Source organism: Pipistrellus hanaki, assembly GCF_964339955.1.
Source record: "Pipistrellus hanaki genome assembly, chromosome: 16".
NCBI classification, from domain to species: Eukaryota; Metazoa; Chordata; class Mammalia; order Chiroptera; family Vespertilionidae; genus Pipistrellus; species Pipistrellus hanaki.
This window is the reverse complement of record NC_140518.1, coordinates 48,539,970-48,567,878: the sequence shown is the minus strand read 5'-3', so window position 1 is coordinate 48,567,878 and position 27,909 is coordinate 48,539,970. Positions and strand designations below refer to the sequence as shown.

Here is a 27,909-nt window from a genome sequence, read left to right as displayed (position 1 = left end):
AGATAAGCAGGAGGGAAAAGAAACAGGGGAGACACAAGCAAAGGAGAAAGGAAAAGACGGGAAAGCTAGAGACTGAAAAAAGAGGAGCACACATAAAAAGCAATGCAGTTCAAATGTCCTAAGAGGCCCTTGTCCACATAAGGCGTAAAGCTTCCAGCCCTAACCATAAAATGGCTTTTCCTCTCTCACAGGGAATTTTGGAGACAGGACAGGCAGTTAGGGAGTACGGGGACACACACACACACACACACACACACACACACACACACACACTCATGGGAGAGGAATGCAAAGGTGAGGGCCAGAATGTTCATCTTACTTTTACAGAGGACAGCGATGTCAGAGGGAAGGGGAAGGGAAGGCACAGAGGATAGAGGAATGTTGCAAGGTAAGGGGGGCACCGGGTGTGCAAGAGGGTGACCAATTAGGAAACATGGAACATGAATTAAGAAAGTATAATGAGAAAGGGTCAATTTAGACTAACAGCTCTTAGCATTTATAAACCCGGAGATAAACTCAGAAGACTGACTTTTTCCCATTAGAGAGAGCAAGCAGGCTGTCCCCATTTTGGGACCCCTGCCCCAGGGTTGAGGATCCCTGCCCAGGGGGTTTGTATATGCTTCCAATAAACTTACACATTTTTATTTAAAATCTTGAGCCACAAATTTTATTCTTCCAACTTTGCAGGACAAGAACCCACAGGAAGAGCTCCACGTATCAATAGGACGTGAGAGGGATTTGCCAGCCACGGCTGTTACACGGAGTCAGTGACCCGGCCTGCGCTCACCTTCCCAGAAGAGCCACTTCATGTGACTGCGACAAATACAGCCTGCAGTTTGCAAAGTTCGTGGGAAAATCTTTTTGTAAAAATTGCCAATTTGGCCCTGGCCTGGTGGCTCAGTTGGTTGGAGAATTGTCCCACACACCAAAAGGTCGTGGGTTTGACCCCTGGGCTGGGGGAGCCTGGAGGAGGCAAACAACTGATGTTCCTCTTACGTAGATGTTTCTCTCTCTCCCTCTCTCCCTCTCAGATAAATAAATAAAATCAGTGAAGACATATCCTTAGGCGGGATAAAATGCTGCCAATTTGCTGTCCCATGTGGCTCCTGAAAAAGAGGAAAGAATCTGTTGGACTCACATCAGAGTCCATTGGGCTCTGCTTGCCCCAGGAGCCTCCAAAGAGGTGGTGAAGTCCTCCCTCTGCCCCCACGCCTTTTTCCTTCTGTAATCCTCACATTAAGATATTTTCCTCACGGATTTTTTAGAAAGAGTGGAAGGGAGGGGAAAGAAAAAGAGAGAAACATTGATGTGAGAGATACTTCAATTGGTTGCCTCCCACATGTTCCCCAATCAGGGCCAGGCATCGAACCTGCAACCCAAGTACGCGCCCTCAAATGCACGACCCTGTGGTGCGCAGGCTGGCACTTTAACCATTGAATAGCACAGGTTGAAGCTCTTGCCCCACTCTTGACAGAGAGTGGTGGTAGGAATGGGTTTGCAAGTATTCTTGGATACAGTGAATACAGAAAAGGAATTTCCTAAGCAGAAGGCTTATAATATTATTTTGAATAGAGAAGAAAGGGGCAGTAGCATAACCCTTGGTCTCTAAATCTTACATAATCTTACATTACCTGAAATTTCTGCTTCATTTAAAAAAAAAATATATATATATATATATATATTGATTTTTTACAGAGAAGAAGGGAGAGGGATAGAGAGCTAGAAACATTGATGACAGAGAAACATCGACCACACCCTCTGCCGGGGATGTGCCCGCAACCAATGTACATGCCCTTGACTGGAATCGAACCTGGGACCCTTCAGTCTGCATACCGACGCTCTATCCACTGAGCCAAACCGGTTTTGGCCATTATTTTTCCCCCCTCAAATATTTTCCTTATAAATCCGTAGCCTGATAGATGTGTATATTTTCTGCTGTGATATTTAATGCCTTGCTCTTTATTAAAAAATATTAATTCTAGAAGAATTTGGATACTGATGTTGGAGAATGGTTGTTAAGACTGGCCAAAGTAGAAGGAGGAAGAAAGGAGGATCCATGGTAGAATTTTCAATGATAAGGGGAAATAATAGACAAAGAACACTAGACATTAAATATTGCAGCAGAAAATATATACATCTATCAGGTTAGGGATTTATAAGGAAAATATTTGAGAAATAATTCAAATCAGTTCTTGATCATCCCCAATTGGGTTCTGTTTGGTGTGGTTACTAGAAAATATATCCAAGGGCACATGTGCAGAACTGGCTAGGAGAATGTCTTAGTTTCTATGACTGTGCTATCTAGCTTTGTAGTTAGCAATAGGCATGTTCTTAGGGATGGAATGGCATTCATTTATTAATAACTTCCAATACCCAGTCCCTGAAACAAAAGCAATTCTTTCAGAGTAATTAAAAATACTTAAACTTTTCTTAAGCAAGGTGCAATGTTGCTAGAATTTGATGTCAAAATGTGGCTTATAAAAATTAGTTAAAAATGAACTATAGTATTGTTCTGCAGTAATGTTTTCCACTGGAGGTCCACAAATCCCCAAGAGTCTGGCTAAATTCGTAGGAGTCCATGAGTTCTTAGAAAAAGGTATTTTTATTTAGATAACAATCTAAAACTTTTTAGGATTATTTCACTGACAATAAATGGATAGTGTCCATGTGATTTTCCTGCTTATATTTATACTAGAGGCCTTATGCATGGATTTGTGTATTGGTGGGCTACTTTGGCTTGGCCTGGGCCCTCTTGCAATCCAGGACTCCTTGGGGGATGTCAGAATGTCGGTTTTGACCCGATCTCACAGGCCAGGCTGAGGGATCCCACTGTCTCTAGTATGCATTTAAGATCTTTGGTTAATCTCCTCTGACCCTCCACCTCCCCTCTTACCCCCTGAGATTCACCAGTCTGTTCCATGTTTCCATGCCTGGGTATTGAGTACTGTATCTGACCCCAGGTGATCAGTGTGCATCATAGCTACTAGTTGAATGATCACTTAGGCTTTTATATATATAGATGTCTGAAAACACATGAGTCATCTCAAAGTACCTGAAATTTTTTCTTTCAAACAGGATCTGATACTTTATGTAAGCTAAATAGAAACACAAAATTAAATTAGGAAGAAAGATTAGGAAAAAAGATTAGTACATTATCAAGGTTAACAAACCTTGCTCCACAATACTTGGGTTAAAAACCAGTCCAAGTTCTGTAGGCCAGTGGTCGGCAAACTCATTAGTCAACAGGCCAAATATCAATAGTACAACGATTGAAATTTCTTTTGAGAGTCAAATTTTTTAAACTTAAACTTCTTTTAATGCCGCTTCTTCAAAATAGACTCACCTAGGCCGTGGTATTTTGTGGAAGAGCCACACTCAAGGGGCCAAAGAGCTGCATGTGGCTCTTGAGCCGCTGTTTGCCGACCACGGTTCTAGGCAATAAAAGCGAATATATCTGTATTAACCCTCTCCTTCCCCAGCCTTGTAAGACCCTTAACTACTCTCCTGTGTGGAGTTAACATGAACCCAGGCAGGCACCATGTGGGGAACCCATCCCCAGGAACAACTAGAAGTACCAATGTGAGGGCATAATTTAGACATCTTCCAAAGGGCCAGCAGTGAATCTTAAGCATCTGTGTGAGCATCAAGCTCATTTTTCCTCAACAACTCCTTTTTCCTGGTCCACGTGCTGGGCTCTGCCTTGATTGGCTCATCTGTTTCTCCGCTGAGAGCACACTTGGTCAGGACCCCATGTGGTCTGGTGAGACCACAGGTTAAAGCCGAATGACTCATCCCAGTTTCCTGTCCTAGATGCTGGCTGTGGTCTAGCTCCAAACCAGGTCACCTCGGAACCACCACAGAGCCACTGCCTGACTTTGACCACCTCTGGAGCTGGAAACTCTGCTGCAGTATTTGACCCATTAGATTGGGCCTCCCTGCAAACAGACACGAGTCCAGTTCAGACCTGTATTTACCCATCATCAAGCTACTGTAATCTGACGTCTGACGCATGGGCCTGTGTTGCTGAATTTCCTGCGCCTTTAGTAGACATATCTGCCTGATGACCAATTGGAGGGGAGAGAGGTACAATGCGGGCTGGATTTGGGTTTGATAGCAATAAGTATAAAAACTTACAGAAAGTCCTCTCTTGGGAAGTATAGTAAAATAAAAGAAATGTAAATGGAATTTTAAAAGTTAGAGATATACCTGAGTGTGTTAAAGGGTAATGTTGAGCCTATACCAGTGGTCGGCAAACTCATTAGTCAAAAGAGCCAATTATCAAAAGTACAATGATTGAAATTTCTTTTGAGAGCCAAATTTTTAAAATTTAAACTTCTTCTAACGCCACTTCTTCAACATAGACTTGCCCAGGCCGTAGTATTTTGTGGAAGAGCCACACTCAAGGGTCCAAAGAGTCACATGTGGCTCGCAAGCCGCAGTTTGCCAACTGAAGCAGTCTCTCCAGTCTCTTATAACCTGTATGTCACTTGCATTAAAGGCTCACTTTAACAGCTGATAGCTCAATTCTGAAAATGAAATGCATTTTAATAAACACTGCTTTTATAATTATTCAAAATGTGTGTGCTGTGCTCCAGCTATCTGGAAGCACACACTGCATGGTGCGCATGTGGCTAATTCCCAGTTATTAGAGAAACAGTAAGACATGATACAAAGCAGGAAAAGCACCAACCATCCTTTGTCATCAGATTGAACAAAGCACAGTGATTTCTCCCAATCACCCCACCCCCGAAGTTAATACCTTTTTGGGGACATACTATATATACTCAGTCACTAAGTCGATACATTGGAAGTCCCTTGACTCCTCTCTCCCTTACCTTTGAAAGTCAATTCATCTCCAAGTCCTAGAAACACTACCCCCAACAGCTTTAGAAACCTTCTCTCCTCCGTCTCCTCTGCCACTGCTTTGTTTCTGACTCTGACACTGTCAACCCTTGAAAAAGTAAGGGTTAGAGGTACCGTTCCTTTTTATGGTTTGAGAGTGTTACAGTACATTAATATAGCACAATTTGTTTATTCATCAGCTGACAGATATTTGGAGTGTTTCTATTTTTTTTCCTGTTGTAAATAGTGCTGCTATGTACAAGTTTTTGTTTGAATATCTGCTTCCAATTCTTTTAGGCATTTATGTCAGAGAATTGCTGGGTAATGGTAATCTTATGTTTACTTTTTTTTTACTTATTGGTTTTAGAGAAAGAGGAAGGGGGAGAAAAAGAGAGAGAAACACATCAATTTGTTGTTCCACTTATTTATGCATTCATTGGTTAATACTTGTACGTGCCCTGACTGGATACTGAAACCACATCCTTGGCAGATTGGGATGATGCTCTAACCAACTGAGCTACCTGGCTAGGGATATGTTTAGTTTTGAGGAGTCACCAAACTGTTTCCCATAGAGACTATACCATTTTACATTCCCATCAGCAATGTATGAGGCTTGCAATTCCTCTGCATCCTTGCCAATGCTTATTTCCCTTAGGACTTTATTTTTTAAAATATGGTCAACCTAGTGGGTGTGAAGTGGTGTTTCTCACTGATTTTGATTTCCATTCCAGTAATGATTAATGATGCTGAACATCTTTTCCGTGTTTATTTGGAGAAATGTCTACCCAAGTCCTTTGCCTATTTTTAAATTGATGTTTCTTTTTGTTAAGTGTAATTGGCTTTTTGTTTGTTTGTTTTAAAATATATTTTTATTGATTTCAGAGAGGAAGGAAGAGGGAGAGAAAGAGAGAGAGAAATTTCCACGATGGAGAGAATCATGAATCAGCTGCGCCTGCAAGTCCCCCACTGGGAATTGAGCCCACAACCTGGGCATGTGTCCGTAACTGGGATTGAACCTGGGACCTTTCAGTTCGCAGGTCAATGCTCTATCCACTGAACCAAACTGGCTAGGGCAAGTGTAATTGTTTTTTAATGTATTCATTTATGTTACATATTATTCTAATGCAACATATCTATAATAATAAAAACATAATATGGTAATTAGGCTGGACATCTTTCCGGATGACCTCTGGATGAAGCTGGGGCTGTGAGGAAAGCCCAGGCATAGGTGCCTGCTGGCAGCTGGAGGGAAGCTCAGGTTTCAGGTGCCAGAGGGAAGCTAGTGCAGGCAGCCGGGGGAAGGAAGGACTACTCTTGCACGAATTTTGTGCATCGGGCCTCTAGAAGTATATAACATATTATATATATGAATAGAACTCCCATATCAGATATATGATTTGCAAATATTTTCTCCCATTCTGTGAGTTATCTTTTTAAAAAATATATATATTTTATTGATTTTTTACAGAGAGGAAGAGAGAGGGATAGAGAGAAACATCGAAGAGAGAGAATCATCGATTAGCTGCCTCTTGCACACCCCACTGGGGATGTGCCCGCAACCAAGGCATGTGACCGGAATCGAACCTGGGATGCTTCAGTCCTCAGGCTGATGCTCTATCCTAGGGGTGTCGAACTCAATCAGAGAAGGGGCCAAAATCTAAAATCCAGCCTAAATCGAGGGCCGAATGGTTTACTGAACAGTCATAAACTGACAATGTCATAAACTGACAGCGGAGTGCAGTGATGACAGCGCGGTGCGGGCCACATTGCAAGGCCTGGCGGGCTGGATTTGGCCCGCGGGCCTTGTGTTTGACATATGTGCTCTATCCACTGAGCCAAACCGGTTTTGGTGAGTTATCTTTTGACTCTTTTTTTCCCTTTGTTAATCCTCACCTGAGGATATTTTTTTCCATTGTTTCTTAGAGAGAGTGGATGGAAGGGATGGAGAGGGAAAAAGAGAGAAAGGGAGACACAACAACTGTTTGTCTCCTGCACATGCCCTGACTGTGGTCAGGGATTGAACCTACAACCCAGATATGTGCCCTTGACCACGAATAAACCCATGATCCTTTGGTGCCTAGGCCAATGCTCTAACCACTGAACATAAAAGCCAGGGCTTGACTCTTTTTTTTAAAAAAAATTTTTATTTATTTATTTATTTATTAATATATTTTATTGATTTTTTTTTACAGAGAGAGAGAGATATATAGTTAGAAACATCGATGAGAGAGAGACATCGATCAGCTGCCTCTTGCACATCCCCTACTGGGGATGCCTTGACCGGAATCGAACCTGGGACCTTTCAGTCCACAGACCGACGCTCTATCCACTGAGCCAAACCAGTTTCAGCTTGACTCTCTTAATAGTGCTTTTTGATATATACAATTTTTCAATTTTGATGAAGTCTAATTAGTCTATTTTCCCTTTTATTGCTTCTATATGCTTTTGGTGTTATATCTAAGAAGGCTTTGCTTATACTGCTCATGAAGATTCACTCCTAAATTTTCTTTTGCTTTTTTATTTTTGAAAGATTTTTGGAGAGAGGAAGGGAGAAGAAGAGAGAGAAACATTGATGTAAGAGTGAAACACCCAATGGCTATCTCCTGCACACCCCGCAACGGGATCCTAGCTCACCATCTGGGCATGGGCCCCTACCAAGAATCCAACTGGTAACCTTCTGGTGCATGGGACAATGCCCAACCAACTGAGCCACACTGGCCATGGTTATACTTTTAGCTTTTATATTGAGGCTTTTATGAGATCATTTATTTATTTATTTATTTATTTATTTTTCTTTATTGTTCATATTATTACAGATGTTCCTCTTTCCCCCCCTCCATTGTTCCCCTCCACCAGGTTCCCACCCCACCCCCTGCCCTTTCCCCACCCATCATTGTCCTCATCCATAGGTGCACAGTTTATGTTCAGTCTCTTCCCACACTCCCATCTCCCCTTTTCCCCGAGAATCGTCAGTTCACTCCCCTTACATACCTCTGATTCTATCAATATTATATTCACCAGTTAATATTGTTCATCAGATTTAAAAAAAAATTTTTTTTTGGTTTTTAGATTCACTTGTTGATAGTTATGTATTTGTTGTTCATAGTTTTTATCTTTATTTACTTTCTCTTCCAAAAGAACCCCCTTCAGCAATTCATATAATTCTGGTTTGGTGGTGATGAACTCCTTTAGCTTTTTTTTTTTTTTATTGATGAAGCTCTTTATCTGGCCTTCAATTCTGAGTGATAGCTTTGCTGGGTAGATTATTTTTGGCTGTAGGTTCTTACTATTCATCACCTTGAATATTTCTTGCCATTCCCGTCTGGCCTGCATGGTTTCTGCTGAGAAATCAGCTGACAATCCTATGGGTGCTCCTTTATAGGTAACTACCTGCTTTGCTCTTGCTGCTTTTAATATTCTTTGTCTTTTGCTCTTGGAATTTTAATTATGATGTGTCTTGGTGTGGTCCTCTTTGGATTCCTTTTGTTAGGAGTTCTGTGCGCTTCCTGGACTTGTAAGTCTAATTCTTTCACCAGGTGGGGGAAGTTTTCTGTCACTATTTCTTTCAGTATGTTTTTGATATCTTGCTCTCTCTCATCTTCTGGGACCCTCATAATTCTGATGTTGGTTCGCTTGAAGTTGTCTCAGAGTTTTCTTACATTATCTTCAACTTTCTGGATTCTCTTTCCTTCTTGCTTTTGCGGAGGAGGTCTTCTGGCTCTTTATGTTCCAAATCTTTGACTTGATTCTTGCGATCTTCCATTCTGTTTTTATGACTCTGTATAATATTTTTTATTTCAGACAATGTATTCTTTATTTCTTGTTGATCCTTTATTTCTTGTTGATCTCTTATTATTTCTAGTTGATTCCTTTTCATATCCTTATAGGTCTCGTTTATTTTATGGGCCTTTTCTAGGAGATTCTTGAACAACCTTATAAGTGTGGTTTTGAACTCTATATCCAGTCACTTTTTGTCCTCCATTTCTTTCGTTTGTGATCTATTTCCTTGTCTCGGGATTTTTGCAGCTTCCTTGATGGGGTGGAGTTTCAGGGTGGAGCCTACAGCCTTGGCTTCTGTAAGCCAAGTCAGCCACACCCTATGCGGCTTCTGAGTCTCAGTATTCCTCAGGGTCCTTTGGTACTCTCTGCAAGCACCTCTGAGAGTGAGGTGCCCTCCAGTTTCGCCTGCTACCAAACAGTCTAGTCTCTCCCCCAATGAGCCCGGAACTGGGGTTCAGAGCAGTCTGGAGCTTTTGTCTCCTTCCCGCCAGGGCAATCCAGCAGCACAGTCAACCACCCGTTCTCTGCGTGCAATGTGTATGCCTCTGGGGGCTCTGCCTTTCACCGCTCCTGTGGGGTTCCGCCTTACAGCCCAGCTCCCTCTGTATGAGCCTGGGTCCCCGAGGTCTGGCCTAGAACTGGGGTTCAGAGCAGTCAGAACTGGGGCTCAGCACAGTCCAGAGCTTTTGTCTCCTTCCTGCTAGGGCAATCTAGCAGCAGAGTCAACAGTCCGTCCTCCCCGCACAATGTGTGCGCCTCCAGGGGCTCTGCCTTTTGCCGCTCCCCTGATATTCCGCCTCACAGCTCAGATTCCCTCTGTATGTGTCTGAATCCCCAGGGTCTGGCCTAGAACTGGGGTTCAGTGCTGTCGGGTCTGGGGTTCAGCAAAGTCCGGAGCTTTTATCTCCTTCCCGCTAGGGAATGCCTCCCAGGCACTCAGCTGCCCCCTCCTCTCCGGCTCTGTCCTCTCCGCGCGTCCCGTGTGTCTCCGTGCCTTAGACTTTTACAGCTCCTCCGCTTTTCCTTCTGGTTTTCTCCTTGCTTCTCATTGTAGAATTTCCAGTCAGTTGACTTTCCCGTAGTTCTGGGTAATGTCCATTTTATATTTTAGTTGTATTTTATTGAAATTGTTGTGTGCAGCTGCGGTTAGGTGTTTACCTGTGCAGCCATCTTGGATCCTCCCACCTATGAGATCATTTTTGTGTATCCTAGGAAAGGGTCCAACTGTTGTTCTTTTGCATGTGGATATCTAGTTATCCTAGAAATGTCAAGAAGAGCATTTCTTTCCTCATTGAATTGTCTTGGAACCATTGTTGCAGATCAAATGACTGTTTATATGAGTGTAAACATTATTTAAAAAAGAAAGAAAGAGAAAATCCAAAAGTAAATAGAGCCTAGAAATCCTTTCACTACAGAACTGGCTAAACTGTGGCTCAGCCTTGAGGAACTAGGTCTAGCTAACCTGACAGTTTTACCCACTAGCTGAGGTAGTACCACATCACCTTCAATTGCAATACATACAGGCCGCTGCAATTTTCCTTCTCCTAAGGACTCCATAGAACATCCTAAAAATGACTAAGAATTACTTCTTGGAACTTGGTCTTATGCAGAAATAATCTGAAAGACGAACCCAACAATCTTTCTTCTGGATACTCACATTATTCATCTATAAGACTTGCATTATAGAGAATTAATTACCTCCTATCCAAAGTTTTTGGTTCCTACAATTTTTGTAGATGGTGTAGACTGAATATTTGAGCCCCTCAAACGTCCTATGTTAAATCTCTTCCGCCAATCTGATGGTATTTGAAGATGGGGCTTTTGGGAGGCGATTGAGTAGAGCCTCACAGATGGGACTAGTGCTCTTCTAAAAGAGACCTTAAGAGAGCTCCCTTGCTCCTGTACGTGAGGACACATCTAGAAGATAGGAACCAGGCACAGGCCCTCACCAGACTCCAAAACTGCTGGGGTCTTGATCTTGGACTTCTTAAACTCCAGGACTATTGTTTTTAAGCCACCCAGTTTATGACATTTTTGTTATACCAATCCAAATGTACTATGATAGTAGGCAAGAGTAAGCTGGCCAAACTTATTTTGGTAAATAAAAGGACTACTTTTGGGTTTCTTTCCACTGTGGATGTCATAAAATTTAATAAAAGAGCTTAGTAAAATGGAAAGCACTTAAAAATATCAGCTATATGCTGAAACAGGTTTGGCTCAGTGGATAGAGCTTTGGCCTGTGGACTGAAGGGTCCCGGGTTCGATTCTGGTCAAGGGCATGTACCTTGGTTGCAGGCACATCCCTGGTGGGGGGGGGGGTGCAAGAGGCAGCTGATCGATGTTTCTATCTCATCGATGTTTCTTACTTTCTATCCCTCTCCCTTCTTCTCTGTAAAAAATCAATAAAATATATTTTTTAAAATGTCAGCTATATTGCCGAGTTGTGTACATAAACTTGCATTTATATCTGGGAACTTCAGGTACAACCACCATCTCATTCAGTCAGTTTACATATAAAAAAAGAGAAGCCCAGAGAAGGAAAATTACTTGCCCAATAACACACAGTTGGCTTGTAGCAGAGCTAAAACCTGAACACACATTTCATGGCTCCTAGACCCCAGCTCTTTCCATCATCATGCACTTTCCTCACTTTCTTTTCTCTAGTCTTGATTTTTTCACATTCATCCTTCCTCCCACAGGCAGCAGTAATCTGTCTAAAATGCAAATATGGACTTTTAATTATAGTGCTAGTGACATTTTCAGTTCCCTCTATTCCCTCAAACTTTATTGAAAATAATAACAAAAGAAATAAGTTATGTAGCATCAACTTTGATGAAGTACAAACACTCTTGTATCAGAAAACCATAAAACAGAAAACATTCCTGCCTAATACTGTGAAATCTGCCCCAGAAAAAGGGGCATGCCACTGGCCAGCATATGTTCTACCTCGAACTGTCAACAGGATTTGAAAATCCCTCAAAATCAAGCCTCCCCATTCTCAAAGGCACCCAGTGATCTTTGATTAGCATCATGTGAATCAGAGACAATATGGTCATGGAGAAGCATACTTTGAAGAAGAATCATGTGGATAAGCTATTTCTAGGATTGACATCGAGCCTGTTGCCTGAGAAGAGTACCAGGAGATGAACACGACAATACATACAAAATAAAGATTCCTCCATAATAAAGGAAGGGGAAGGCTGTCTTACTGTTACTTCAGCTCGAATCCTCATATCCTCCTCAGCCCCTCCAGAGCCATCCTTACTTAGGTAGCTGGCCTACTCAACATGAGGAACCACCCAGAGGGAATCACAGGGGACATCCCCTATCCATTGTAATTTCAAAAACAATAGAGCCGGAACCGGTTTGGCTCAGTGGATAGAGCGTCCGCCTGCAGACTGAAAGGTCCAGGTTTGATTCCGGTCAAGGGCATTTACCTTGGTTGCAGGCACATCCCCAGCGGGGGGTGTGCAAGAGGCAGCTGATCGATGATTCTCTCTCCTCGATGTTTCTAACTCTCTATCCCTCTCTCTTCCTCTCTGTAAAAAATCAATAAAATATATTTAAAAAAAGAATTATTAAAAAAAAAACACAATAGAAAAAAAAAGTTAGGAGAAAAAAACATAAGCAAAATGCAGATGAACCTATTATAATTTCAAACTATTTTCTAGGGTACCAAAGAACTACCAGCAGCCTGATACCTTTTTAAAAATTAGAGGAAGGAGAGGAGAGGAAGAAGAAGGAGGAGGAGAGAGAAGGAAGAGAAGGAGGAAGAGGAGGAGGAGGAGGAGGAGGAGGAAGAGGAGGAGGAGAAGAAGATGGGATTTTTAAGGGTTTCAAGAAGAGGTTTTTACATAACAGAAATGGAAGTTAGTGCAGCTTGGTAAATAAGCAAGAAAAGAAATAAACAACTATTCATAATAAAGTGAGAGATATAATGGAAATGTTGAAGAGATGTAAAAGTTGAAAAGAACATTGATATATAGGTCAAAGAAGAGAATAGTTATGGAATACAAAGAAGATCCAACATCTCCCTCTCTAAAGTCAACACAGAATTAGTGTTTCTAAAGAAAAGGACAAGGCAAGGTTAGAAAGATATGATGGAGTCTTCAGATTGAAAGACCTACTATGTCCTTGGAAAAACTGATTTGGAACAATCAACACTAAATATTAACATGATATAGTTCTGGAACTTTCAAGGATAATCCAGATAGAAAACATTTTGTACCAGGGGGAAATATCAGAATCTATACAACATCACATGAAGAAATGTCTACAGAGGAAAAGGAAGTATAAGCTGATAATTTTATAATCACCCAAAGTGTCCTTTAAGTATAATAAATATTTTTAGCCAAAACTGGTTTGGCTCAGTGGATAGAGTGTCGGCCTTCGGACTGGGGGATCCCGGGTTCGATTCCGGTCAAGGGCATGTATCTTGGTTGCGGGCACATCCCCAGTGGTGGGTATGCAGGAGGCAGCTGGTCGATCTTTCTTTCTCATTGACATTTCTAGCTCTCTATCCCTCTCAATTCCTCTCTGTGTAAAATCAATAAAATATATCAATAAAAAAATAAATATTCTTAAAACGTACGAAAATACAAAATGTGTACTGCTTTTAAAAAACATACTGGTTGATGACTTGCTGTTATGGCAGGAGTGAATCTGGTGAAACAGACTGATTGGACCATGTGGTGAAACACAGGATTAAGATTAAACAGTATGGTAACTACGGTTTTTGAAAAGACTGTCATAAACCTCGACAAAGAAAAAGTAATAATATAATGGGAATTTGGGGAGAAGGGTTTTGGGAAAAAGTTTAGGTACACTTACTTCCTCTATGCAATTAGTAGAAACATGGGTTAAAACCCTGCCGCCACCACCACCACCACCAACCAAAAATCTCAGTAACTTGCCCTGGGTGGGATCAATGGATAGAGCATCGGCCTGAGGATTGAGGGGCCCCAGGTTTGATGACAGTCGGGGGCACAAGCTTGGGTTGCAGGCTCAATTCCCAGTGGAGGCAGCCGATCAATGATTCTCTCTCATCATTGATGTTTCTCTCTCTCTCTTCTCCCTTCCTTTCTGAAATCAATAAAAAAATATATTAAAAAAAAATCTCAGTAACTACAATCTCCAAACATTTCACACACTTCTTAATTTCGGACAGATATTTTTGGAATTAATCCATTGTAGTTGGATTAGATCAGTGATTCCCAAAGTGGTCTATATCGACCCCCAGGGGTCTATGACAACCTGCAAGGGGTCTACGTCAGCGAAAAAAAAATTTGGGGTCCATGAAATGAAAATGGGGGTCCACGATAGTGGATCTCAACATACACTGATAGTACCTATTTACTTACATCATATTATCTTATAATATAAAAACATATATTTATAAAAGTACCTATGAAGTAAAAAATTTATTATATATGTTTATAAAATTGTGTAAGTTGTAGGATAAAAACCTGCACATAATGATATACCAGTATCATCTTGTTACAAGCATACGCGCAGTAAACATTCTTGCCAATTTTTGTCTCAAAGCTTCGCGAACTTGCACCGACTTGTTCAATTTGTCACTCTATAAATATGAATGTGAGAAAAATATGTTCATTCGTTTCCTGAATCTTGAATAGGAAAGTGCTGAGAAAACATTTAAAAAAATATAAACTGGTAGTTTATCATACAAATTATAGTGAATCAGTGTTATTTTGTTTGAGAATGCCGGAGAAAAGTAGGTACATTATTTTTTATTAAATTTTATGTTACGTATATTTTATATAACAGATACAAAATTTTATTTTGAGTAGTTTTAATTTAAATTCAATAAATAAATGTATAAAACTTAACATGTGTTTTTATTTCAAGTTTTTAACACTAAACTTCACTACAGTTAGAAATTTACAAAAAACTCAATATCAGGTAAGTAGGGGGTCTACCCAAAACCGGAAAACGTGGCAAGGGGTCTACGGCACAAACAAGTTTGGGAACCTCTGGATTAGATGAAAACATTTATCTGAAGTTTATTTCAAGTTAAAGTCCATTTCTTTTCAAGTAATATTCAATTTCATTCAAACCACAGAAACTATAGAATTATCTTCATTTTTCTAAAACTATAATAATAAAAGCATAATATGCTAATTAGACTGGATGACATGCCGAACGAAGCTGCGGCTGCGAGGGAAGCCCAGGTCTCGGGCGCCTGCTAGCAGCTGGGGGAAGAAAAGCCTACTCATGCACAAATTTCGTGCATTGGGCCTCTGGTAATTATATACCCATCTATCTTTCTGTCTGCAGATATGCATAGAAAGAAGGCTAGCACTGAGTAATGACAATGGTTATTTCCAAGTGTGAGTATCGAGATGATTTTTACTTTCTTTTTATTTTTTACAAGCATGCATTATTAAAAATATTTTACATACACAAATCTGACCACTTTGCTCCTTTGTTCAATGTCTCTTAGTTAAAAATAATTTAGCCCTGGCTGGTGCGGCTCAGGTGGCTGGAAGTCCTCCTGTGCACTGAAAGGTTGCTGGGTTGATCCCTGGCTGGGGCACATCCCAGGCTGTAGGCTTGGTCCGCTGTCTGGGAAGTAGTTGATCAATGCTGGTCTCTCACATTGATGTTTCTCTCTCTCCCTCTCTAAAGTCAACAGAAATATATATAAAAATGTATAGTAAAAATGTATATCCACACAAGATTCTGTCCACAGATGTTTATTTAGTTATTATTTTTTATCCTCAACGGAGAACATTTTTCCATTGATTTTTAGAGAGAGTGGAAGGGAGGGGGAGAGACAGAGAGAAACACTGTGAGAGAGACATATTATTGGTTGCCTCCCACATGCACCTTGACCAGGGCTGGGGATCAAGCCTGCAATTCAGGCACATGTCTTTGACCTGAATTGAATCTGGGATCCTTCAGTCCTCGGGCCAAGGCTCTATCCACCCGGTCACACCAGCTAGGACTGCCAACAGATGTTTACACTAGCTGTATTCATAACTGCCAAAACTTGGAAGCAACTGAGATGTCCTTTGGTAGATACTTAGGTAAATAACTGTGGTACATGATTCAGCACTAAAAAGAAATAACTGATCCAGCCATAAAAAGACAGAGAGGAACCTTAAATGCATATTACTAAGTGGAAGAAGCCCATCTGCCTGATTCTGACTACATGACATTCAGAAAAGGGACAATAAAAAGATCAGTGGTTGCCAGGGGCTGGGGAGAGAAGGATGAACGGGCAGAGCACCGAAAACTCTCAGGGCAGTGAAAATACTTGGTACCTAAAATGATGAATACACATCATTATACATTTGTTAAAACCTACAGAGAATAAACCTCAATTTAAACTTCAGATTTGGGGTGATTATAATGTAACAAATGTGCCATTCTGGTGGAGGAGGCAGATAATGGGGGAGGCTATATCTGTGTGGGGGTAGGACTTACAGGGCAAATCTTTGTATCTTACTCTCAGTTTTGCTGTGAGCCTAAAACTGCTCTAAAAAATAGTCTTAAAAAATTTTTTTTAAATGCTAAAAAATATACACTTAGAAACATACTGAAAAATAAAGCTAATATTGATAAAACTTTTGTATTACAAATATGAATGCTCTTTCTCAAAACTATGGAAACACAGAAAAGTGCAAAGAAGAAAGTATATACTGCTTTTTAAAACTCAATATTATATTGACACTTGCCTGGATTATTCATCATGTATAGGAAACTATGAATTATGGTTTAATGGGCTGGACCATTGCTATATAATTAATAGTCTACTGTTACATTTAGTTTGCTATAATTTTATTATTATAAATAGTACTGTAAAGAGTATCTCAGTATAGTCACCTTGAACCCTTTTTTTGTGGTATTTGCCACCATTTTCAAGGTCAAGGCCATCCCTCAGCCCCACTTTTCATCTTTTACACTGACCTCCTCCCACCCCCCCATCATGCTACTGAAAGGCCCAGCCTCCCCTCAGCCCCGGAGTATCTGCCTTTGAAGAGGCCCTGAGTAGCTTTCGGTTCCCACATCATAGTTCCACATCAGCTGGGCCCATTCAGTCTCCTCCCTGGTTTCTTTTCCAGGAAACATTCTTGTCCATTGCACCTCATGGGAGGACGGGAGCCCTGCCTTGTTCCTGCCAACTGGGACTGGCACTGGCCCTTGAGCTTTGGCTGAGTCACTCCGTGTATTGGAGAAGGGAATTGCAGGAGGCTCTGTTTTCATCTCCACAGTGAGGACGCTGGGTCAGATCCCCTCTGTCAGCAGTGTACGGTCTTTGCGCTTTCTGTACAGGGAAAGCTCTCTAGGCCCCCGAAGGAGAGGGGGGCTTAATTGCCAATGTAACCCCAACAGCCCCAGGCTGCCTCATGGCTTCTCTTTCACTATATGATTTGTATGAATTTATTGGAAAACACAAAGACTTCCAGGAACTGCCAGTAAGCCAGCCAGGCTCATTTATGTTTACTGGAATCTATTTCCTTGTTCAGCTGAAATTAGTCTGTAAAAGTCTTGTTAAGACAAGCACCGGGAAAAAGGAGATTTTTAATGTATTGAAACCTTATGACAATGTTTCCAGACATATAGAATGGCAAAATAAAGAGACGTAAAAAAAATCCTTCCAAACTGAATTATTAATTTAGAACTTTCGAAAGAGTTAAAAATAACTATGCAAATCAGGAATCTAGATTGTTTTATTTAATTAAAGAATTTGAAAACAATGTCATGTGTCTTAAAAAATTGTTTGCTAATCACCATTTCTGAGTGAATGAAGGAAAAGCGACGGAAGAAGCTTGAGATGCACAGGCATCCATCCATTCAGGTTCTTCAAGATCACACATTTACACGCTGGCCACAGGAAGAAAGCTTAGGTGGAGCCATTCATTTATTAAACAGACGTGTGCTGAGAAATTACTACGTGTCAGGGTTAGAGAGAGGTTGGCGATACAGGAAGGAAAAAACAGGGGCTGCTGGCAGAGAGTAAAAGTTCGTGTGCAGATTAGGATATAATGGTACAATGAGAATATAATGAAAGTTTCCAAGAAAATCTGGACAAAGCAGGATGGCGCCAGAATTTACGGTAATCTTTGAACTGAGGTTGAAGTGTGAATAGGAGTTGGCTAGAGCAGTGTTTCCCAACCTTCTCTCATGATGAGAATCACCTGGTGGAGTTGTTAAAACACAGATTCCTGAATCCCAACTAAGAAGTGCTAAACTAGAATTTTTGGGAACATATAGGTAAAATTGTATACTTAACTAGTGCTCTAAGACAGATTTTATATACAGAGCACTAAGTTAGGTATGCAATTTTACCTATATGTTCTCAAAAATTCTAGTTTAGCACTTCTTAGTTGGGATTCAGGAATCTGTGTTTTAACAACTCCACCAGGTGATTCTCATCATGAGAGAAGGTTGGGAAACACTGGGCTAGAGACAAAGTAAGGGGGGTGGAGAAGCGAGGAAGCATGTGAGAGGCAGGGACCAGCACAGGCAAAGTGTGCACACATAAAGAAGCATGGTACCTTTAATATCCGGCTTAAACAGGAGGCCAGAGGGCAGAGGGGGCACAGATGGGGGTACGAGGCAGTCCTACCTTTTTTTTTTTTTTTAATATATTTTATTGATTTTTTATAGAGAGGAAGAGAGAGGGATAAAGAGTTAGAAACATCAATGAGAGAGAAACATCGACCAGCTGCCTCCTGCACACCCACCACGGGGGATGTGCCCGCAACCAAGGTACATGCCCTTGACCAGAATCGAACCTGGGACCTTTTAGTCCGCAGGCCGACACTCTATCCACTGAGCCAAACCAGTTTCGGCAGTCCTACCTGTTTTTGCTATGGGAACAGATGTGATGTAGGTAAAACAGGGCTGGATGACGGGTTGAGTAGGGAGACTGGGATCAGACCACAAACAGCTTCAAAACCTTGCAAGTTTTGCCAGACAATAGGTCACTGGGCCCAGAGTACTTTAGGGGTCCTGGATTATAATAGGGGGATCTGTTTTGTTTTATTCCGTCACAATGAGGCTTCTCTTGAATCGCCACCGTTTCTAGTCAGGATACTTTGGGGCAGTGTATCTGATCCTTTTCCCACTCATCCACCAGGAGGAGGCCCATGAGAAGACCACAGTGTCTATAAAAGGGCTTAAAAGCAATATAATTTTTTCAAAGAACTCTGTTCTGTTTTGAATTTCCCAAATCAAGTATCAAAATATACACAGATTTATTTCTAACTTAGCATTGACTTGTATGGATAGAAGCTGAGTAGAGAGAGAATATTTTATTAGATATGTGGGGTAGTCTTAAAAAAATGTGTATATATATATATGCATGCAAAGACTTCCTTAAAAAAAGGAATTAAATATAATGAAAGTGTTCCTCTTTCAAGCCCCAATTAAGTAGCAGCTACTTTAAGGTATGTATCCTTTTAGAAATTATCTATGTATACAAAATATGTGGGTGCTTTTAGTTTTCTTTGAAATATAAATAATTCTATGGATTTATATTAAGAAGCACAAACCCAACAAATGAGCACTAGGCCCACAGGCTGCATTTTCCAATCACATACAATTCCCAGTGTCTCAGGGGCCGTCGCTGGCTGCCCTCCTCGCCTGGCTTCCGGACGCAGAGAAACAGCCTTCCGCAAACCAGCAGTGGAGACTGCGAGGCCAGGCCCACTCTTCAGCTCCTGCATCTTGACTGGTTCTGCTCTTTCTTCCACATCTATTACAGTGGCTTACCCATTCCAGGCATTGAATATGTACTATTAACAACATGCATTCATAATCATATGACTCATTACATTAACAGAACCCACAGATATTAAGAAACTGGGTAGATTTACTGAAAGTATCCATTTAGGTGTCCAGTGATTGAAATTTTGCCTTCTTTTCTTGAGAACTGAATTTTCCCCCTCTTTAAGAAATTAGATAAAGAGTTTAGTTGGTAGGCTTCTCTCGCTAAATGTCTCCTAGAAATCCAGCAACGAAGTTCAGAGCAATGGGAGGAAACCTGACCATGCACAATGTCATTACACGGACTCAGACATACATTGGTCTTCAAGTGCAGTAACAAAGCGGTGGCCTACTTTCCTGCAGAAAGCCAGGAATTAGTTCCATCTTCCTGTTCTTGAATTCTAGCACTGCCATTTATTAAACATCTGGGGTCTCTTTAAAAAATTTTAAAAGATATATTTTTATTGATTTATTTTTATTGAGGAAGGGAGAGGAAGAGAGAGATAGACACATCAATGATGAGAGAGAATCATTTTTGGTGCCTCTTGCATACCCCACACTGGGGACTGAGCCTGCAACCCAGGCATATGCCCTGTCTGGGAATCAAATCTTGACCTTCTGGTTCACAGGTCAATGCTCAACCACTGAGCCATGCCGGCAAGGCGAGGATTTTCTTTTTAAAAAATACGTTTTTATTGATTTTAGAGAGAGGAAGGGAGATGGCGATAGAAACATCGATTGGCTGCCTCCTGCATGCCCCATACTGGGGATCGTGCCTGCAACCCAGGCATGTGCCCTGATCAGGAACTGAATAGGTGACCTCTTGGTGCATAGGACAATGCTCAACCAACTGAGCCACACTGGCCAGGCCTCAGAGGATTTTCTTAATATCTATGAGCTTTAGTTTCTCTGTGCGAAATAAAAAAGGATAATAAAACCTTCCTTGCACAATTAGTGGAAGAATTACAAGAGATGGCCTTTGTCAGGCATGAAGTGGGCATAAAATATAGTGGTTGAAGGACAGTAGCCAAACTTCTTCAGTTCAAAAGCCAGCTCCACCAGCTATGCTGGATGACAATGGGCAAATTACTCAATCTCTTACTATTCCTCAGTTTTTTATCTATAACATCACACAAGTAATTGTAGATTAAGATCATGTATTTTAATATATACAAGATCATTAAGATCATGTATTTAGTATGGTTTTGGGTACTGACAATGATGGTTGAATAGATATTTGCTGTCATTATTATGACTATAGGCCCTCAATAAAACTTTCCTTTCTCTTTTACCCTTCATTCTTCTCTTTGACTCATCTAAATCACCTGAAATAAAATTCTAAAGCTCTGCCTTTTCTGGGTTATGAAGTTAGAGACTGAAGGACTAAAGGTTGCATGTTGCTAGGAGCTGACTGCATCCTCCCCAAATCCATCTGTTGAAGCATTAACCCCCAGTGTGACTGTATTTGGGGATAGGGTCTTTAGGAGGTAATTCAGGTTAAGTGAGGCTCTAATGGTAGAACCCTAATCCTACAGGACTGGTGGCCTAAGAAGAGAAAGAGAAATTTATCTTCTCTCTCTCCCTCCACGTGAGCATACAGTGAGAGGACAGCCACCGGCAAGCTAAGAAGCAAATCCTCTCCAGAGCCCACCCATCTGGGCTGCAATCTGGGAGTTCCAGCCTCCGGGACTCTGAGATCAGACATGGCTGTTGGTGAAGCCACCCTACTGGCATTTCCTATGGAAGCCCGAGCAGACTAAGATACATGGTTTCTTTGCATCTTCACACTGGCTTCTTGAAAATTTATTTTTAACAAGTTTACTACACCTCAACAGTAGCATTTCAACAAGTGGGGAATGTTGCTGAAGCTGCATGGTCTTCATGATACAGAAAACATATAAAAAATGATGATGAGAGTGAAGAACTTGGTAACCGAGCTGAGATATTTGGTTTGACTACAGTTCTCACAACTCAGATGTAACCCTCCAAAAACTTCTTGCGTTGCTGGGCCACTGCAAACACTGCACAGCAGAAGTCTGTGTGCAAACGGGGTGCCTGAGCAGAGAAGCCCGTTAACATTATCATTAATATTAACAGTGAGAAAATAAATCACAACATATAACCACAGTGTAAAAGGGAAGTATGTCATCTTTGAAAACAAGTAAGCAATGGTTCATTTCACAAATTGACTCAAAACTATGTATTTTCCAAGGGTGACTGAGGAAGAAGTTTAGGAACAGAAATTAAACAACTTCCCTACGTGGCACAATTAATAACCTGATGACGCTGGGATTGTGGTCCCTGCAGTCTGGCTCTAGATCTGTGCTTTTAAAAGCATTACAAAATCCACAGGCATCGATAGAGAGAAGTTCCCTCATGATGATCCCAATAGTTTACCCTGAGCCAAGTGAAACTGAGAATAAATCAAAACTTTTCCCTTATCTCTTTGTAGGGCACTGATGTGAACAGGAGCTCCCCCCGCCCAATCTAACACAGTGAGCATCACTCCCCAACGGCATTGAACATGATAAAGAATATGTTTCATAAGCAGCAGCTAATAGAGTGAATACGGATGAATTACCTGCTGTCAATAATCATTACATTGGTGGGTGGAATCCCCAACACATCACAGCTCTGCAAAAGTTCTTTCTTACGAATCTCTCCTTGATTGTAGTAATTCCCTGATGATGACAAAACAAAATGGAAGATTTAACAGAGACTTATGGGTTCACTCATTCTTACCTCATCTTGTTCCTCATAGGATTTAAGCTACCTGAAAAATTTGTGCTTATGATAAAAAGCTGAAGAAAATACAACATTAAGATTATAATCAGAGGAGGAACCAAGATGGCGGCATAAGTAAACACCTGAACCTGCTGTCTTGCACAACCACATCAAAACTACAAGTAAAAGACAAAATGGATATCACCCAGAACCACGGAAAGCTGGCTGAGAGGATGTTCTACAACAAGGAGAGAGAAAAGCGCACCTAGACTGGCAGGAGGTGTAGAAGTACGGAAGAGCGAAGGTAAGGAGGTGCACATGGGAACGGGCTGGCAGGAAAACAGGAAGTATATCAAATGTTTACATCAGTTTAAGAACTTAATGAAAAGAATTTGATACATAACTGATGGAGGATTTGAGGGTCAAACAGGGAGCAGTGAAGTGACCCAAAGATTAGCAACAGCAAGTAGTGACACCAAACCTGGGTTGGAGAGATAAAGGAAGGAGGCAGTGTTACTGGAGCCCAAAGTCCTGGGTCCCCAAAAAGAGCTGAAACCGAAAGAGGTAAACCCTCTTCCTTTATTTATTTTTTTCTTTTTCTTTTCTTTTTCTTTTGAGAGCCAAATTTTTAATTTTAATTTTAATTAATTAATTTATTTTTTTAAAAATAAATCTTTATTGTTCATATTATTACAAAGGTTCCTCATTTCTTCCCCCCTCCACCAGGTTCCCACCCCACCCTCCGCCCCCTTCCCCTCCCCCATTGTCCTCATCCATAGGTGCACAGTTTATGTTTAGTCTCTTCCTCCCTCCCTTTCCCCGATAGTAAATCCCTTTTCAGATAGTAAATCAGTTACTTAGCATTTTCTCATATTAATAATACCTCCACATGCCCAAAGATATACTTCACACAAAAGATATTTCCAGATAGGTCAACCAACCTCATCCAGGCCCCACACAAGGCACTCACAGATCAACACCCCAGCGCTACAATAACTCAACACATCCAGATCTAAGCCTTCCTCACTTGATTCAGCAGACCCTCAAGTTCCCACAAAAGTTTCCAGCCATGTCTGAGAGGCAGCCTTGGGGTAGGGGCAGGCGAGGAGCGAGCTGTTCCGGGCCTGGCTGCTCCGGGCCTGGCCTCTGTTGCTCTGGTCCGTTCCACAACCAGCTGCTCCGGGTCTGGCTACTGCCGCTCCTGACCTAGTTGCTCTGGGCTTGGCTGTTGCTGCTCTGGGCCCGGCCGCTCCGGGCCCGGCCACTCCGGGCCTGGCCGCTCCCAGCCTGGCAGCTGCCACTCCGGGCCTGGCCGCTCCCAGCCTGGCAGCTGCTGCTCCGGGCCTGGTCGCACCCGACCCGGCTGCTCTGGGCCTGGCTGCTCCGGGCCCGGCCGCTCTGGGCTTGGCCGCTCCAAGCCTGGAAGCTGCTGCTCCGGGCCTGGCTGCACCCGACCTGGCTGCTCCGGGCCTGGCCGCTCCCAGCCTGGAAGCCGTTGCTCCGGGCCTGGCCGCTCCCAGCCTGGCAGCTGTTGCTCCGGGCCTGGCCGCTCCCAGCCTGGCAGCCACTGCCCCGGGCCCGGCCGCTCCCAGCCTGGCAGCCGCTGCTCCGGGCCTGGCTGCACCCGACCCGGCTGCTCCGGGCCTGGCCGCTCCCAGCCTGGCAGCCGCTGCTCCGGGCCTGGCCGCACCCGACCCAGCTACTCTGGGCCCGGCTGCCCTGGGCCCAGCCGCTCCAAGCCTGGCAGCTCCCAGCCTGGATGCTCCGGGCTTGGCCACTGCTGTTCTGGGCCTGGCTGCTCCCGACCCGGCTGATCTGGGCCCAGCCACTCTGGGCCCGGCCACTCCGGGTCTGGGTGTTCCTGGACTGGCCACCCTGGGCTTGGCCGCCTCCTCCTCAGGCCTGGCTGCCACTGCCCCTGGTCTGGCTACTCCAGGCCTGGCTGTTGCTGCTCTGGATCTGGCTGCTGCTGCTCTGGGGCCTGGCTGTTGCTGCTCCAGGCCCGGCTGCCACTGCCTTGTGCCTGGCCACTCTAGGCCTGGCCGCCGCCGTTCCAACATTGTCCTTTTTTAAAAAACAAAAAACAAAAAAAACCACAACGCATTTATGTTGCAATGTTGGCTGCTGAGTTGAGTTCTGACTTAGTCTTCGAATTTTCAAGATCTTCTTTATATTCTTTCTTAAGTAATTTTACTATCTTTTGCTCTCCCTTGATTTCTTCACATTGAAAACTTCTTCGGCCTCTTCCTCCTTGTCCTGGAAGCTCAGCAGGTTGGCCTGCGGCACCCCTTTGTTCTCCGCGGGCTCCTGTGCTGCTTCAGCCTGTTGCAGGGGTCGGCGCCGCCTAGGAAGCAGCCCCTGGCCTCGGCTCTGTGGCCCGCGCTCAGCGGTCGAAGGCCCAGGGTCACCTCCCCTCCCCCCAGGGGCCCCGTCGCCCCGCTCCTTGCTGGCGCCCGGCTGGCTGGTGTCCTGCAGGGGTTCCTGCTCCTTGTCGCGTTCCTCCAGTCTGGAGCTTTTTTTCTCCTTCCCGCTGGGGGAGTCTAGCATCAGAGTCAACAGACTGTCCTCTGCGCGCAATGTGCGCGACTCCGGGGAGTCGGCCTTTCGCCGCTCCCCCAGGTCTCCACCTCACAGCCCCGTCTCCCTCTGCTCGAACCTGGAACTGGATTTCAGGGCAGTCGGGAGTGGGGCTCAGCACCGCCGGAGATTTTGTTTCTTCCCGCCAGGGCATTACTGCATCAGAGTCAACATTCTGTCCTCTGCGCGCAATGTGTGCGACTCAGGGGCCCTGCTTTTCGCCGCTCCCCTGGGATTCTGGCTCACAGCCCCGTCTCCCCCTGCCGGAGCCTGGGTCCCCAGGGTCTGGCCCATAACTGGGGCTCAGCACTGCTGGTTCGGGGGTTCAGCCCAGGCTGGGGGTTCTATTTCCTTCCTGCTAGGGAACGCCAGGCAGGCACCCAGCCTTCTCCTCCTCTCCGGCTGCGTCTTCTCCGCGTGCATGAGCACGTGAGTGCGCGCAGCATGTCTCCGTACCTTAGGCTTTTTTTCAGCTCCTCTGATTTTCCTTCTGGTTTTCTCTTTCCTTCTTGTTGTAGAATTTTCAGTCAGTTGACTACCTGTAGCTCTGGGCAATGTCCACTCTACATTTTAGTTGTATTCCATTGAAATTGTTGTGTGCTGCTGCGGTTAGGTGTCTACCTGAGCAGCCATCTTGGATCCTCTCTTCTATTTATTTATTTATTTATTTTTTTTTTTAAAATAAATTTTTATTGTTCATATTATTACAAATGTCCCCCCCCCCATTGCTCTCCTCCACCAGGTACCCACCCCACCCTCTGCCCTTTCCCCAGCCCCCATTGTCCTCATCCATAGGTGCACAGTTTATGTTCAGTCTCTTCCCACATCCCCCTCTCCCCTTTTCCCCAAGAATCGTCAGTTCACTCCCCATCCATACCTCTGATTCTATTATATTCAACAGTTAATATTGTTCATCAGATTTTTTTTTTTAATTTCCTTGGTTTTTAGATTCACTTGATAATTACGTATTTGTTGTTCATAATTTTTATCTTTATTTTCTTCCTCTTCATAGAGAACTCCCTTCAGCAATTCATATGATACTGGTTTGGCGGTGATGAACTCCTTTAGCTTTTTTTTTTTTTATTAGTGAAGCTCTTTATCTGACCTTCGATTCTGGGTGATAGCTTTGCTGGGTAGATTATCTTTGGCTGTAGGTTCTTACTATTCATCACCTGGACGGTGTGACTCAATAGTTACCTCGAGCACAGGCCTGTGTACTGAAGGGTAGTGGGTTCAGTTCCTGGCCAAGGGTACATTCTGGGTTGCAGGTTTGATCCCTGGCCTTGGTTAGGGTGTGTGAAGCAAGTAATTGATGTGTCTTTCTCACATTGATGTTTCTCTCTCCTCTGTCTTTCTCCCCCTCCCTCCTTCCTTTCCACTCTCTCTGAAAAGTAATGGAAAAAATATCCTTGGGTGAGATTAATAACACCAACAAAAAGGAATAAAGTTCTGACTTTATATCCTTCAAACTTTGAACCATGTTAATTAAAATACTCGGGATATAAGAAGACAATTATCCTATGATTCCACTAATATGAAGTATTTAGAATAGTCAAGTTCATAGATACAGAAAATAGAATAGGGGTTGCCAGGGGTTGGGGAGAGGAAGGAATGGGAGTTATTAATAGGTGGAATTCTGTTTGGGATGATGAAAAAGTTCTGAAAATAGATAGTGGAGATGATTATACAATATTGTGAATGTACTTAATACCACTCATTGAATTGAATACTTAAAAATGACTAAAATGGTAAATTTTGTTATGTATATTTTACCACAATAAAAATATTTTAAAATTAGATTTGCATTTAATAAAAATATTTCAATTTTGAGTTATCACTGTAAAAAAGTGATAATTTCGATATGAAAGACAAAGAACGTCCAGGTCAACGGAAAAAATTTGAAGACCAACAATTACAGGCATTATTGGATGAAGATGTGTGTCAAACTCAAAAACAACTTTCAGAAAGATTAAACGTTGCTCAGCAAGCAATTTCTGATCATTTACAACCAATAGTGAAGATTTTAAAGGAAAATGGGTACCACAACAACTGAATGAAAGACAAATAAATGGAAAACCAAAGTCATCAGTAAAATGTTGCTTCAATGGCACGAAAGAAAGTATTTTTTTGCATTGAACTGTGACTGGCGATGAAAAGTGGATTTATTTTGAGAATCTCAAATGCACAGAATCATGGGTTGATCCAGGTCAACCATCAACATTGACTGCAAGGCCAAATTGCTTCAGAAAGAAGACAATGCTCTGTGTTTGGTGGGATCAGGAAGGTGTGGTGTATTATGAGCTTCTAAAACCAGGTGAAATCAGGTGATTGTTACAGACAACAAATGATCAGATTAAAGCACACTTTGATCATGAAACGACTAGAGATGCGGCAAAGTAACTTTGCTTCATGATGATGCACCATCACATACTTCAAAACCAGTTAAAAGGCACGTTAAAAGATCTTGCCTGGGAAGTATTACCCCACCCGCCATATTCACTAGACCTTGCTCCTTCAGATGACCACTTGTTCATATGGATGGAACACACAGCACTTCAAATCGTACGAAAAAGTGGAAAATGGGGTCTCTGAATGGTTTGCCTCAAAACAAGAAAAGTTCTATTGTAACAGTATCCACAAATTACCTGAAAGATGGGGGAAATGTGTACCTAGCGATGGACATTATTTTGAAGAAAGCACTTTTGATATTTCTCTTGAAATTACGTGTTTTCTTTGATTACAAAGTCTGCTATTATTAACTGGTACACCTAGTAAAGCCAGTTAGTATTTAACAAAGGCGGCAAAAACATACAATGAGGTAAAAATAACTTATTCAACAAATGATGCTGGGAATATTGGACAGATACATGCAGAAAATGAAACTAGACCACCTTCTTACACCATCGAATAAACTCAAAATAGATTAAACATTTAAATGCTAGATTTTTAACAACATAAAAATCCTAGAAAAAAACATAAGCTGTGAAATGTCGGACATTTCTCGTAGCATTATTTTTTTCTGATGTATCTTCTTGGGCAAGGACAACAAAGGAAAAATAGGCAAATGGGACTATATCAAACTAAAACGTTTTTGTACAGCAAAGTAAACAATCAACAAAATAAAAAGACAACCTACTGAGTGGGAGAACATATTTGCCAATGATACATCTGATAAGGGGCTAATATCCAACACCAAAAACCCAAACAATCCAATTAAAAAATGGGCAAAGGACCTAAATAGACACTTCT

General features: G+C 42.4%; 1 protein-coding gene across 2 annotated transcripts in view; it reads right to left on the bottom strand.

Annotated features, from left to right (window-relative positions):
• The window catches only part of PIGL (phosphatidylinositol glycan anchor biosynthesis class L), a 181,226-nt gene that overhangs the window by 148,612 nt on the left and 4,705 nt on the right, over positions 1-27,909 (bottom strand). For both annotated transcript variants that reach the window (XM_084861596.1, XM_084861595.1), the window contains exon 2: positions 21,941-22,040. In XM_084861596.1, coding sequence (XP_084717722.1) covers positions 21,941-22,040 — 100 coding nt within the window. The remainder of the gene's footprint in view (positions 1-21,940; positions 22,041-27,909) is intronic.